Here is a 15,689-nt window from a genome sequence, read left to right as displayed (position 1 = left end):
TAATACCACTGCACAGGTAGGTGTACACAGGGAAAGATATTTTTTTTGGAGCTGCTCAACATTTTCTGCTAATATAAATTTCTTGTGTATGATCTTGGACTAGAAATGTATTCCTGTCTCTGTAATGTTTGTACCAGGTGTCAATCCTAAATATATTTCCATTATCAAAACTATTTTACTTTAAGCATATATAACTCTGAGACAAATGGTCAATGGTTTAAGAAGGGAGATAATCTACTAGATTTTCACACTTTTGTTATTTCACAAAAATAAAATAGAAATCATGAAAACTTTGTAATATATGCTTTAAATACAAGGAAACATACCCTTCCTTTTGTATGGATTTACGACTGTTTAATATTTAGAGATTGTTTTACGTGGAAAAGTTGTACTTAGATTAAATTTGATAGTGATGTTAAAAACGCTTCTTAGAGTTCCCAGAACAAGTGATGATAATTATTAAAAAAAATATGTTAATAAACAAAAATATATAAAATCAATAAAATAATTTATTATTCATTTTATTGGTTATACATTTTCATAAGGCTCCCCATTTTGACAAATTCTTCTCTTTTAGAAAACAAAAAAGGGATAGGAGCTCCCATGGAGTGGTTCATCCAGAAGTTGACATGCTTTTGTGTTACACACAAGTGTGTAGTACAGTATTACCTAACGCTGAGGTCAAGAGGGTTAACTGAAACTTAACGAGTATAGCGACCAAACCACATCAAACGGCCTTAGGGTATAGGACGAACATCTGCACAACTGCACCTCGACATCATGTGCACTGGCAGACAACAATACCATACAGGAGTCAAAATGATGTTTTTCTGTCGACTCGCTACCAAACAACAAAATGGCATTTCTATCAAATCCATAGCTGTCCAACCACCCTCATTAGGAGGGAGACTCCATCATCAGGAGGGAGACTCCCTCATTGTGACAATTTTTTTACCAATCTCCCTCGAAACTCACTCATTCATGTCCAAACTCACACAAACTCAAAATCTACATCCTGTGGTCAAATGATCTCCTAGTTACTGCAGGGTGTGTGTAACGACCATAACAGGTGTGTCTGAATCAAAGGAATGATTTTTGGAGTTATTTTAATACATAAAAAGGGAAAGATAAATTGAGCAAAACAGTATGATGTGGAATGAGGGAGATCTCCCTCATTGGAGGTTTCAGAGGTTGACACCTATAGAAATCACTTCAGTAAAAGTCTTGATATGAGCATCTCACAGGATTATAACCTAACTTCATGAAACATTTGTTTACTGTCCATTAATGATTTTTGTGTTTTATTCATTTATTTTTGTTTTTTGCAACCTTCAAAACAGTTATTTATTTATGAACATAGCCACTAATTTTAGACTTTTTGGTCATTTTGTCTAAAAATGAATTGCACTCATTTCACCTGGTCAAACTTAATGTGAAGAAAAACTGTATTAAAATTTATTGCATCAACCTTGTTTTGAATTTAAAAATAAATAAAGCTGCATAAGTACACATATTTTTTTTCTTCAAATTTTTAAGCTCACAGGGCTTTCATTTAAGTTGTGGACTAGATTTACTTTTAGAATCTTTTGTTCATCTTCAAACTGGCGTCTGTTCAGATGTCGAATAGCTTACTCAAAGAATAAGAAATCTACACCTTTGATCTATTGTATAGACGAGGACGGTTAAATTTCAGTAATTCATAATTCATTTTAAACTTTATCCTTTCTAGTTTTTGAATACTGATATAGCCCTTGGTCTTTCTTAAACAGTCCCGTACATTTATTTGTGGTTATGATAGTGAAACTTGGGTTTTTCCATTTGTACAAATGTTTCTCAAAAATGATTGTGGGCTTTGTAATATAACCTCCTATAGGGTTTACCCATTTAAATATAGCGTGACAGCACACGTCATGAAAAGAAATTTATATATCTTTGTCATAAAAAAATATTTGTATTCAAGGAAATGCTATAAACATATATCCGATTGACTTCCCTGTAAATACCAGGTACCAACATGTACAGTCCTGTATACCAAATTAAAGGCCACAAAACTTCTTTTTTCTTCTCTCAATATTTTTAGCTCCCTCCCTTGAACAATTTTCAAGATGTGATGAATTACGCAAGGGATGGTCGGGTGGCGCAGTGGATAACGCAGTCGCCTTTCACCAAGATGGCCAAGGGTTGATTTCCAGAAAGTTTAATTAAGTTTTGAATTTGAGGTATAACCTTGGCAGCCTGCTGGAGGTTTTGCCTTAACCCATTCCCCCCTAAAGTCACATTTGAACCTTACCAAATCAAAGACTGGGCAAGTCCAGTTTAGATATGTAGGGGTGAATGAGTAGTGTGAGAGTGAAATTTTTATATTTCAATATAGAACTCATACAATTCTCGACTAGTGGCGATTAAAGAATCTCACCCCTTGGGTTCAAATATTTTTATCATACTCTCTACATGTAGGGAAATTTTCAGTAAAATTTATATACACACACATATATATATATACAGGTATGAGAGATATAGGTCCTACGCCCAACTAAAGCAAACTCCATTTCACTTGTAACAAAATTTATGGCCGACATAAAACAGAGATATAACTGCAAGGAAGTGTTTTAAATAAGTGTAAATCAATGAAGTAATATTGACGTGTAAATACTTACTTGGAAACTGGATCAACCTGAAGGTCTGCAACAAAGATACAAAAATATTGATTAAACAACTGCAATAAATGCACAGGTGATACATATATTTAAAAAAAAATAATATTTATTAATACATTTTTCTTAAGGATCCCCGTACCACTGCCAAAAATGTTAACGGCAACTAACTGACTGAGCTACCTTGTAAAAGAAATTGTCCTGACCAAACTGTGGCACAATTATACCCGAAAAATATTAAGGGGAGGTCACTGTGAATAATGAAAAACTAGAGTGCAGGGGGACAGGGAACAGGGATCCTTAAATAACATTAAATATTTCATGACAGGGAACAGGGATCCTTAAATAACATTAAATATTTCATGACAGGGAACAGGGATCCTTAAATTACATTAAATATTTAATGACAGGGAACAGGGATCCTTAAATAACATTAAGTATTTCATGACAGGGAACAGGGATCCTTAAATTACATTAAATATTTCATGACAGGGAACAGGGATCCTTAAATAACATTAAGTATTTCATGACAGGGAACAGAGGTCTCCTTAAATTACATTAAATATTTCATAGTACCCTAAATGACCTAGAAAGCACCCAAGTGCCCACTGTTTCACTTCACAATAATTTACATTCTAAATAAAAAGTCCATTATTGCTATTTTTGTGGATTCTAAAAGCTTTCTAACAGAAAGTTTGACCAAATCTTAAAGAGCCTAGGGCACTTATTAAGATGAATAATGTTTTTTTGAAATAGATATTCGAGTTTTATAGACAGTTTATATCAGAAATCCCTAGACTTATACACAAAAATTGACTCATTGTGACAGATATGTCAATCTTCAAAAAAATAAAATAAGAACTACAAATGCATTACAGGGAAATATTTAGTCATTAAATCACCCAACACCAAATATCACACCATTAGTCCTATTTTAATGTCACTAAATAAACAGACATGATATAAATTCTGCTTGTTGTGGAGAAAGTTATTGCACAATATGTTCTTACTTAATTAACCCTTTCACCACTGAAACCATAATGGACTCCTCCAGATCAATGTATGGTAGAGTCTACTTAAGTTATCTAGGGGTGAAAGGGTTAAAACTTGTCGTCCATATCCATGCTGTCACTAATATACTGACTTGATATTTCTCCAGGTGTGTTGCTAACAAAATTATTTTGAATTTGCCAACACAATGTATTCATATTTGTGATCTTATATTCAGTTTGTAATATACTGACAGGATATGGAACTCAATGAGATAATGAGATTAAAAGCAACAGTTTAATAATGATAAGATAATTTCAACATATTTATTATCAATAAACATGATAAATGGATAAGAGATTAAAACTATATTAGTCCTATCAACAAGGTGATAATTTGATAATGAATACATTTTTTTTTTATCTGACAGTGATAATATTTTTCCGGTAACATAGATAATATATTAGACCTTTTATGTCTGATTCTGTTTTGCTGTCTTTCTGTGTAATAAATCACACAATTTTAAATGACAGATACAGATCCTTTCATCATAGTGTGTCTACTGTGGAAAACAATTTGTCAAAGCTGACTTTTATAATATTTCTAAATGTACGTTATCACAGTTGCTTCAGTTCTAAGGATATTTGAAATTATAATCTCAGTAGGACCTGTTTTTCCCTATCAAGATAATAGTATATTGTTATAAAGTCAGGTTTAAAGGAAGAAGACAATTTTTATGTGGCAATAAAGTCTTGTTAAATATTACTGGAAGTTGTTTAAGTCAGGTATCAGTAAAGTCAGGTTTTACTGTATATTACATGCTGTCCTTATAGTCAGGTGTCAGTAAAGTCAGGTTTTATTGTATATTACATGCTGTCCTGATAGTCAGGTGTCAGTAAAGTCAGGTTTTACTGTATATTACATGATGACCTTAGAGTAAGGTGTCAGTAAAGTCAGGTTTTACTGTATATTACCAGATGTCTTCAGAGTCAGATGTCAGTAAAGTCAGGTTTTACTGTCTATTACATGATTACCTTAGAGTAAGGTGTCAGTAAAGGCAGGTTTTACTGTATATTACCAGATGTCAGTAAAGTCAGGTTTTACTGTATATTACCAGATGTCAGTAAAGTCAGGTTTTACTGTATATTACAGGATGTCCTTCAAGTCAGGTGTCAGTTAAGTCAGGTTTTACTCTAAATTACAGCTTGATCTCTTTAAAACCAGGTGTCAGACACGTTCCAAACAGGTCAATTATCACTATTTTTTATTTTTTTTCAGGCTTGAATCACCTCCCCCCACCAGCTTTCAAACAGACCTTAGATTGTGTCATTTTAACAACTACACACTGGAAAGGTCGCTATAAAGCCTAACATTGTATCAAAGGAAGTGAGACCTTCTGATATTCTATTTTTAACCTTTCAGTATCAGGTTTTGTAAAAATATTATCGTAAACATTCAATGAGTAGAATAACTTTGACAGGAAATCACCTCTCATTCATAGCCGACTCTTGAGTGTCATGGTATGGATAAAATATCAACATCGTTTGTATTTACAATACACACATGCCTATACCCTTGAAATAGAAACCACTATCATTAGCGTTCCTTATCAAAAATATTTTGCCAGTAATGACGGGAAATTACAAGTTTACATATCATGTCATGTATATAATATTTTGAATTCTGGTTACCAAAATCTATTTTATAGGCATGCAAAAATCAAATTTTCTGAATAAAAAAATAAATAATTTAAGAGTATATTTCAATACCAATATATATATATTATTTAGGGGATCCAGAATTCCTTTATTGCCTACTGTATTTGATATAATAAGTGCCCTGTATATCCCTTATAAATGCTCTCTTTCCTTCTTTTAGTCCGAACATCTCATTCATTCAACAACTTTTGTCTTTTGTAGCTGTTTTTGAGAATTTTGAAATCAGTCTTATTCTTCCGATGTGCTAAGTGCCCAGGAAGTTTATTAAGTCAAATCTGACATATATTTACGGTATGCATAAATCAAACTTGCTGTTTATACCTAACATCAAATATTGGGCCAACAAAAACATAATGCATTGAAAAAAATAGATTTTTCTTGTGTAACTTTTGGTACCCCAAAATAAAAAAATAAAAAAAATAAAAAATGAATTTGAACTCATTCACCCCTGAAGACACATTTAAACTCTTCCAATTCAAAGGTTGGAATAGTTCATTATGAAATTTTAGGGGTGAATGAGTTAAAGCTCTAGATGATCTGCTCTTGGAATTCTGGTTGGGATCTCCTAGAGTGATCAAGAGTTATATGTCTTTGTTTTAGTTGTCATAACAGGCCTCAAATCAATAAAAAATAAACAATCATCAAACATAACCGGCCTCAAATCAATAAAAAATAAACAAAACTTCACTCACCAGTGTTATTCTGATCGTCAGTTACACTGCGGGCCAGACTTCCACCTGTAAACGACAAAAAATATTGACCAGGTAAGACTCAGGTATTTAGTTGAAATATGACAACAGGTAGACAGCAGATCACAGGTGTGCTTCTAATGATCTAATGTTACAACATACCAGAGACGTGCTTGCTGAGCTAACATGCAAAAGTAGAATTTACAAAGAAAGGACAGACAGATAGATGAAAAACACTTGGGCCCATATTCATGATTTGGTTTGGTTTGGTTTGTGTTTTACATCCAATTAACAGTTATGGTCATTTAAGGATTTAAGGACGTGCCAGGTTTTGATGGTGGAGGAAAGGTGGAGTCCCTGGAGAAACACCACCGACCAACAGCCAGTACCTGGTGACTGCCCCACGTAGGTCTTGAACCCCTGACCCAGTGATGTCAGACGCCTCAATCACATGGCTACCGCAGCCTCCCCCATATTCATGAAACTTTTTTATTTATAACTTGCTTAAATTATATTAGATGCCACGGTCAAAACATCAAGTGTAAATTACATTTTAAATTGTATTCGGTTAGAAGTCTCCCAAAACTTTGTCCAAATCATCGGCAAAATGTGAATTTTTATTTATTAAATATCACAAAAAACTTGGTTTGAGCATGAAAATGTTTTCATGATTACAGGCTTAGTTTTATCAATTAAGCTATCAGCTTATACAAATTAAAGGTAAAATCGGAATCAGCAGTGTTTTCATAATTTCAACGTTCTGGAATTCAAAATGATCCCCACAACACAATCTACATGAAAAATCGATCTTCTAAACATATTTTTATAAAAACTGAATTTGTTAATTTTCCTCAATGTATATATATGTATACATGTATGTACAACTAGAGCTTGCGCTTTCAACACTTATCCTTTTTTTATACAGAAAATCGATGAAAGTGTTTGCACCATGTAAACAAACATATATATAGGTATACAAGTTCGTGTAAATACATAGCAGGTTTATCCTACGACCTTCCCATGCTTTGTGTCTAAACCACAATGTGTATAGGGTGTAAAAATTAAATGCATGACTTTTGCACCAATTCATATTTAGTGTTAACCCTTTGAGTGCTAGTCACAACTATAGTTGCGCTGTATGTCTGTGGCCACCACTGCTAGTCACAACTATAGTTGCGCTGTATGTCTGTGGCCACCACTGCTTGTCACAACTATAGTTGCGCTGTATGTCTGTGGCCACCACTGCTAGTCACAACTATAGTTGCGCTGTATGTCTGTGGCCACCACTGCTAGTCACAATTATAGTTGCACATTCTATAAAATGGTATTTTATATGGTCAACAGCTAATCGTATTGTTTAAAGTTTAATCAAACACATCAAATAACTAATTTCCATTGGTATTAATATGTTTATTATAAGTATTATTTTTGCAATATTTTTACTAAAATTGTGACTTATGAAGTTATATCTAAATTTGAACTGCAGTGAAAAATAAATTGTCCTAATTAATTCAGCACTGATTGGTTACCATATGTTATTCTAATGTAGCACTCTAAGGGTTAATCTCCTGTCTTGTCATCCCTCTTGATTGAAATGGCCTGGGCTAAATCAAGGAGGAGCACAGTCCATTTTAAACCACAGGGGATGCCTTACACTACCCTCTAACCCCACCCCTGTGGGCTGACTTTTTGTCATGTATACAAAATGTTGATATCAACATCGCCCGCCCAGAAATTTTATGACGACCATCACTTTGACAATAACTTAATCCTCTGGCCTAAACTAAATTATCTTCACACATAACTTAGGATCAATGCATGAAAATATCTCTATAGTTGTGATGGCTTTTTGATGGCTGGCTTTCAAAGATGTTTTTTTAATCAACAACTTGGCAGAAATTGGCCTTTCATCCATCAGACATTATCAGACCCATTTCCATGTTTGGAAACCACACCATAGGAGATGTGTATAGAGAATTTATCACTTATATTAAAAGAGAGTACTTTCACATTGTCACTGAATAAAATCATTTTTTAGGAAATATTATTGTAGCTATACATTATCATGAATCAGTGACGCTTCTGTTGTTTTATCTCTGTTTCTGGTTTTTTAACAGAAAACATGATTCAGTAGAATTTGCTATAGTCTGCATAGAAATTCAACATCATCACCACGTTTGGCTCATCGCATAACTCATTCACCCCTGAAGATGCATTTGAACTCTTCCAATTCAAATAATGGAACAGTTCATTATGAAAATTCTGGGGTAAATGAGTTAACTCATTTTATCTTGTACTGGGACTGCAAGTACGTGTGATGAAACAATCACATATCCAGGTTTTTAAACAGTAGTAAGGTAATATAGCTGCATCTATATAACAGTTTGTCTTATGGGACGATATTGGTAACGTAACTGGTAAATGAAACGTTGTGTTCAAGTTTCCTGGTAATATTTCTTTTATTCGGAGCTCAAGCCTCTCTAAGAAAAGGTGCAACAGGCACAAGACCTGAGTTTCGAGCAACTGAGGCAGACGACAAAAAATGGCGCGGAAGCCTGATCATTTTAATTACTGTTGCATTATTGTTCTATTTCAGCTAAATACATCCTCTATTGTTCTTATGGTATAGAAACATGATTCCTGTTGGAAAAGACTTTAATATCTTGAAAAAGTTTCCATAAACTAAATGTTTATCAAAGATCCTATAGAAAACCTCCTAAGGTGTGATCAAATGTTGTCTCATAAGATACAAAATTTGATGAAAACTTTCTTCACGATTTGTGACTTACAAACATGGATATTAAATCCTAGATTACAGTAAATACCACTTTCAATATGATTTTAAAGGTTAAACCCTTATTTCAATTCGAATGAAACTGGAACAAGCCTTTTTCATGTGCATACGTGACTAAATTTCAATTAATAATATTGCTGTAGTCAATACAACGATCTGTTGAGAGGTCTACGTAGATCTGGGATCAATATTTCACATTTTAATTCCCGTTTCTCCTGGTAAAATGATCAGTAAAGTATATCTACATTTGATATCAGGAAATGTGATGAAATCTTGATCATTAAAACACTTCGAACCCCAACTATGGTCTTCAAAGTGCTTATAATGTCTCATGAAGAAAAACCCACATCAACAAAAAGATCGTCTTACACCTGTGCTGTCTGACCTTGCTTTAAAGCTGTCTTGCATTTTTGACCATTCAGAACTTAGCAACCATTAACATGTTAAGTTGTTTTTAAGTGTTTGTCCAAAGTCCGGAAATTTCTCTGAATGTAGCAGAACAATTAATATCTATTAAGACTTCCTTAATTAACATTCTTGTGTCATATGACAAAATAATTTAGAACTGCACTTTGGAAAACAAAATATTGTTGATAAATTGCTTGTACTCAACGAAAGTATTTAAAACATCTTTTTTTTTTAAAGTAAACTATCCTGTAGATATTCACATAGCTTAGCATATGACTGGTTGATACAAACTAAATTTCACCACCTGTTTTTGTTTACAATATTCAGATATTAATAAACTCACCAAAAACTAAATTTTCCTGGCATATTTATGAAATACATAAAAATAAATAAATTCATATATCTATAAATGATAATTACCTGTATTTTCCATCGTTAACGGTCCATGATTTGTCAGAGATTATTTCCAGGTGTAAAATCCAGGTAAAATTTTAAATCTGATCTACATGTATATATATATATATACTACATTGTACATATATATATATATGTTCTTAAGATCTCTCGGTCAAAAATTCTGGTTTATAATGCCACAGATCACAACCAATTACTCGGAAGATTAGCCCAGATCTTCTTCCACCCAAGGTATCAAACCAAACACACCCCACCCTTCTCTTACACAATGTGTATGTATAATTTGAGATAATTTTTTATTTAAATACCTTCACTTATTTTTGTACCCTCTAGTTATGTACACACAGAATTAAATGAAGCCTACCAACTCACTGTAGAAACGGCTGAACGCATACATCTAATATGGTTCTCATACCGGTTTATCTAGCAGGTAAATAAAACTATTCACAGCAGATGAACGCTATGTCAATATTAAGTTTATAAATGAATTTCGCCTCATCACTGACATATAGAAATGTGGTGAATTTATGGAGTGTCCAATGTGCACATTTTAAATTCTGACAGGTAGTTCTGTTGATTTGTCATTAAAACCTTAAAATTGATGGCAGTGATATAATGCATTAAATCAGGTTCTATTTAATTGATAAAGGTTAATGGTTTTGTTGAAATTCTGATCTGGATTTAAATTGAGTGTGAAAACGTTCTATAATATATCTATTGATTGATTTGATATCGCATACGAATGCTTTTCATCAAATTGACTGAATATTTAACCTCGATATAATTTCAAAAGATAAAAAGAAATATCTGACCTTTTAGCTCAAACATTGGAGACTGAGGTCTGTCAAGTCTACATTTGAGAAAAGTTAAATGGATACTGTATAGGAACTATAAGACCCCCACCTAGCCGTTTAACATGTCACCGTACATGAACATCAACATTGTAACCCTGTTCGACAAAACTATGTACCAACGTATGATTATCATTGTGTTGATACATGTTTGTAACAGAGTTCAGTAAACTGAAATTACCTCCCTTTCTTAACAGCATTCTGTCCCAGAAAATCATGTCTGTTCCTAACAGAGTACTTTCCCCTAAAACTACCTCCCTTGATTAGAGTTCAGCAGCTCAAATTATCTCCCTTAATAACAGTGTTATGTTCCCTAAAATTGTCTCCTTTTTACTGTGTAAATTTCCCTCAATTTATCTCCCCTTGTGAACATTGTATAACCCTCAAATTATTTCTCATGTTAAAGAGTAATGCCTCCTTAAGTTATCTCCCCTTTGAAAGATTTCAGCCTTCTCAAATAAGCTCCCCTTTTACAACATAACATACCCTCAGGCTATCTCCCTTGTGGACAGATTTTAGAACTTTAAATTATCTCGAATATTGCAGAGTTATCCTCTTAAGGTTTTCTACTTACGACCTAATTTCAGTCCACTAAAATGATCTCCCCTTGCTATTGAAGTTATGAACCCTCAAATTATCTCCCTTATTAAATGAATTTAACCCATCAAAATTATTTTCCCAGGTTTCTGACTTAGATTCTTATACAGGTAGCAACATACCAGGTAAGAAAATTCTAGGTCACACACCTGAAATTTCACAGTAATGAAAATATTACTCAGAATATCTGTTACTAGGAGAACTAATTAACTCATTCACCCCGGAAGACACATTTGAACTCTCCCAAATCAAAGGTTGGAATAGTTCATTATGAAATTTCAGGGGTGAATGAGTAAACATGGATTCATACAGTTAAGGGTTGATATATCATATTATCAAAATATGAACAAAAGGTAAAAAGTGAAATATTTATTATGCAGATGCATGAATAACATTTTTCGAAATATATTTGTTCATTCTAATATGACCTTTAATTTAAGGCTAAACTGAGCTTAAAAAAGACATACCTGAATTATTTGGTTACCGGGTAACTTGAACCCGAACCTGATAACAGATTACTACTGGGTACCAATAATAGGGCTACACCTATTCAAAACATGACGCACTATTGTCTAGTTTTAGAATGTCGATTTGAATGACCAAATACACTTAACAGACAAAGTATTGTCGTAAAATACTACTTGTTACAAAATTCAGAAGGTTGATAGTCGAGATAAAAAGCAGGAGAAGAGTTATTGACTTGTCCTTCAGAAATACCATTGCAAGCTGATATTTACAATATAATATCCAAGATATTTTAGCAAGCTTAAGGCATTCTCTGGGTAAGAGTACAAATACCTTCTGTTTAAATTACCTGTCAGGTAAGGCAAGGAAAGATATATATCATTCTCCAAAACTCAATAAGTTTGAAATCCATTATTATCCAAATAAAAGCATACCTCAACTTGAGCCTTAAATTTATATGTTGATGATAAGTTCAGTTTTCAATTTTGTAGCATGGCATTGCCAATCAGGCGTGAACACTTTTATACAAAATGAAATTCAAGATTTTAATTAATTCAAATATGTCATTTATCAATTTTCATCTATGCATGAACAAACAAAAGTTTCCATTTTGAGCATTAGGTACCCATTAATAATTGTCACATAGGTTACGACAATATGGTTTTGTATGTATGAAAATTGACAAATCCGTGTTGACAAACTTTGTGAAAGCATATCCCTTCAGAGTTTAGTTTTCTCTGTAAGGAGATTACTGCGTCCAACGCCCTCATACAGACAAATCAACGTCTACCCTGCAGGTAAAAATCTTAAAATGAAGGGTTCAAAGTTATAAAACACCAGTTTGACAGTGGTCACACTGTGGGACCTGGCGTCAGTGGAGAAAAGTTCTGAGAGTCACAGCTTGGGATGTATACTACACTAATCCCTGTTGTTCGAGTGAATTGACACACAACACCACTGAGATGTAGCAAGTTAATTTTGTTCCTTTATTGGGTCTTTTAATTTCAGGATTCATACCTTATGTCATTTTCAGGGAATTAAACTCTCTATAGACAGTTTTATAAAAAAAACTCTTTCATGTAAAAATCTGAACTTATTCACCCCTGAAGACACATTTAAACTCTTCTAATTCAAAGGTTGGAATAGCCATTATGAAAGTCAGGGTGAACAAGCTAATATTTTACCCATTCTGATTTTTTTGATTATTTTTTTACCTTTTCACGACTATTGGCCTATTGCACATTTTACAGTTTCTTTTCATGAATAACTTCATTATTATTGTCCCAATTACTATAGACAGTTACAAATACTTGGTACTAAGATGATTGGAAACAGGGTCACTCAAAGTCTTGTCCATTGTGTTCAACAACAGGGAACTGGGAGTACTGATATCTTGCATAGTATGCTAGACAAATGAGAAGGGCGTATAAAGTTTGTCCTTTGTTCTAGACAACAGTGAAAAGGAGTACCCTCAATCTAGCCACGTTTACTAGAATATGGTACATACCAGTTAGACAGACAAGTAGAGATGAAAATGTGATACTGTATAACGAATTATTTACACGGGCTTAAAGTTTTGCGATTTTGACCCAATATTCACTTATATACCAATATACTTTAGTTTGGACTTGAATTTGGGTGGGAGATTGGTAAATTGTGGTCAAAATGTTGTGCTTGCTCATAGCTGTCAACTTTAATTTCCCTCATTAGGAGGGAGACTCCCCATTTTGATAAAAATTTACCAATCTCCCTCGAAACTCCGTCATTCAAGTCCAAACTCACACAAACTCAAAATCTACATCCTGTGGTCAGATGATCTCCTAGTTACTGCAGGGTGTGTGTAATAATCACAACAGGTGTGTCTGAATCAAACAAATGCTTTTTGGAGTTATTTTGATGCATAAAATGGGAAAGATAAATTGCGTAAAGCAGATTCAATCCCGTTTCACACACTTTCTCCCTCATTGGAAATGTGGAAAGATGGAGATCTCGCTCATCAGCGGTTTCAAAGGTTGACACCTATGGACATTACAAATATATTTACAATACCAACAGTACAAAACAATGCCAGTACATCATACTATAGAAAGGCCTTATATAGATATGCAAGTACCTTTATAATACTAGTTCCACTGCATGGGCAGTGTATCATCACAATATTACACTAAGTAAGAGTTTGTAGAAATCTAATAATATCAAAACAATATCTATAGTAGGTAATAATTTATTGAATGAATACTTTTTAAGACACAAAATTATGAACAGTAATTTATATTAAAAGTAAAGTACAAAATCTTTTATATGATAAAACGTAGTACAGTGTATAGGATCTTAGGGTGTGAAAATATCATATTTTATCCCAGTTAAGAATGACTCAGTTTTTCTGATTTTTTTCAGAGATTATCTGGAAACGATTACACAGGTATATAAACTTATAAATTGAAAACTGGTAGATGTCATATCTTCTAATCGGCCCGAAACATCAACATTAAAACTGTATACATGACACGCATCCCTAAAGTAAATTGTCCGTAAAATTTACATTAAGCGTAACTTTTATATAATCCAGGATTTAGTTCTACCTAGCTCCAGTACTTTAATATGTCAGCTTCATATACTATTTGTAAATATATTTTGTTATATATTTATCTGAAATAAAAACATTTATGCTTTGTGATTCAGTAGATCGGTTATTTTCAGCTTGACACCTGTCATATCCACCCTGACCCCCCTGAACCCCCAAGCCCCATCCCCGCTACCTGCCTCTACCCCTTCATCCTCCTCGTATAATAATAGCTACACTACGTATACAAGAGTTGTATCTTTGTGTCTATACAAGGGAGATAATCCCCTAATCCCGTCATAATCCCTCATCTAATTTGCGTGATATTATCACATTTATACAAACTGCCACAGGGTCTTACCCAAAATGACCAAACATCTCCCTGAATGGGAAAATCATGAGGAGAGATTTAAATGCAGGTCGATTACAACTAGTGTAAACACACCAGGTGACCTCGATCTAGGGTCGCGTTGGGTCAATGCTCCTTGGATTACACCCCAGGTAGCACTTTAAGCAGGAGAGACTGTCCTGTTAGCAGACATCACAATTTCTACAAACAGTTTTTGAACGATATACCCGTTTGATAAATCATGCTCTAATCAATGATCGCACCTGTAGAAATTTAGCTATTGTTCCATTTGGAGACTTAAGGCTGCATGCTACCTTATACTTAGATATACACATTCTGAGTGCCCCAGCTAGGGATCTGTGGACAGTGCCCTAAATGTCCCTATAAATCTAGACTCCTGGTACTGATTGACTGTAGACATAGTCAGTAGTGGATTACAGGGCTAATACTACACCCGAAGGTTTGTCTAATCCTTTAACAAGACCATTACATACTTGGAGTACAGTCTCTTTGAGCTGGACAAGCTCTGCCGTAGTACAGTTCAACTTCCTATTGAACTTTTGAACCATACACATGTATATGACAAACATGCAGCTTGGCGAACTTAATATAAAGTTGTTTTGTTGCATTACTGGGTTTCGCAGATTCCCCCCCCCCCTCCCCCAAAACCCCATTTCATTCTGAAAATTTAAAAACAAAATGGAAAAAATGATTACCTGGTGAGCTATTTGTTTTATTATGTGATAGGAAAAAACATTCCAACAAAAAATGACCCCATACCTCATTTTTGCTCCCTAAAAAGTCAATAACCCTCCCCCCCTCTCCCGACTAAAAAAAACAGTCCCTAGAGAGTGGAATCCCGGACCTGTGTTTTAGACGTAAATTATTAACAGCAGTATATGAACACAGTATAACATTTGACATTGTCCAAATATCAGAGCCCACATGAAATCGACACCATCGGATGTCAGTAACATGTAATTGATTGTACACCTGTACACCTGTATGGTGAAAATGTTGATAAATATTTCAATGAAACCAATATCTGAATTGTCACAAAATTGTGTTCTGTTTCAACCAATGAATTTTGCATGTAAACTTCTGCATACAATTTGAAGCATACAGTTCAATACAGAAAAATACCATTTAACTTCAATTCTGTATACAGATATTTATTGATTTCAGATCCTGTCCAGG

At 33.8% G+C, this 15,689-nt stretch overlaps 1 protein-coding gene across 1 annotated transcript in view; it reads right to left on the bottom strand.

Annotated features, from left to right (window-relative positions):
- The window catches only part of LOC110458512 (titin-like), a 483,136-nt gene that overhangs the window by 35,289 nt on the left and 432,158 nt on the right, over window positions 1-15,689 (bottom strand). Inside the window, exons 259-260 of the mRNA XM_021510245.1 lie at window positions 6,055-6,099; window positions 2,658-2,682 (exon numbers count right to left, since the gene is read on the bottom strand). Of these exons, the coding sequence (XP_021365920.1) occupies window positions 2,658-2,682; window positions 6,055-6,099 (70 nt within the window). The remainder of the gene's footprint in view (window positions 1-2,657; window positions 2,683-6,054; window positions 6,100-15,689) is intronic.

Source organism: Mizuhopecten yessoensis, unplaced genomic scaffold (assembly GCF_002113885.1).
Source record: "Mizuhopecten yessoensis strain PY_sf001 unplaced genomic scaffold, ASM211388v2 scaffold9639, whole genome shotgun sequence".
Classification (NCBI taxonomy): Eukaryota; Metazoa; Mollusca; class Bivalvia; order Pectinida; family Pectinidae; genus Mizuhopecten; species Mizuhopecten yessoensis.
The sequence above is the reverse complement of the archived record's forward strand: the minus strand, read 5'-3'. Positions and strand labels throughout refer to the sequence as shown.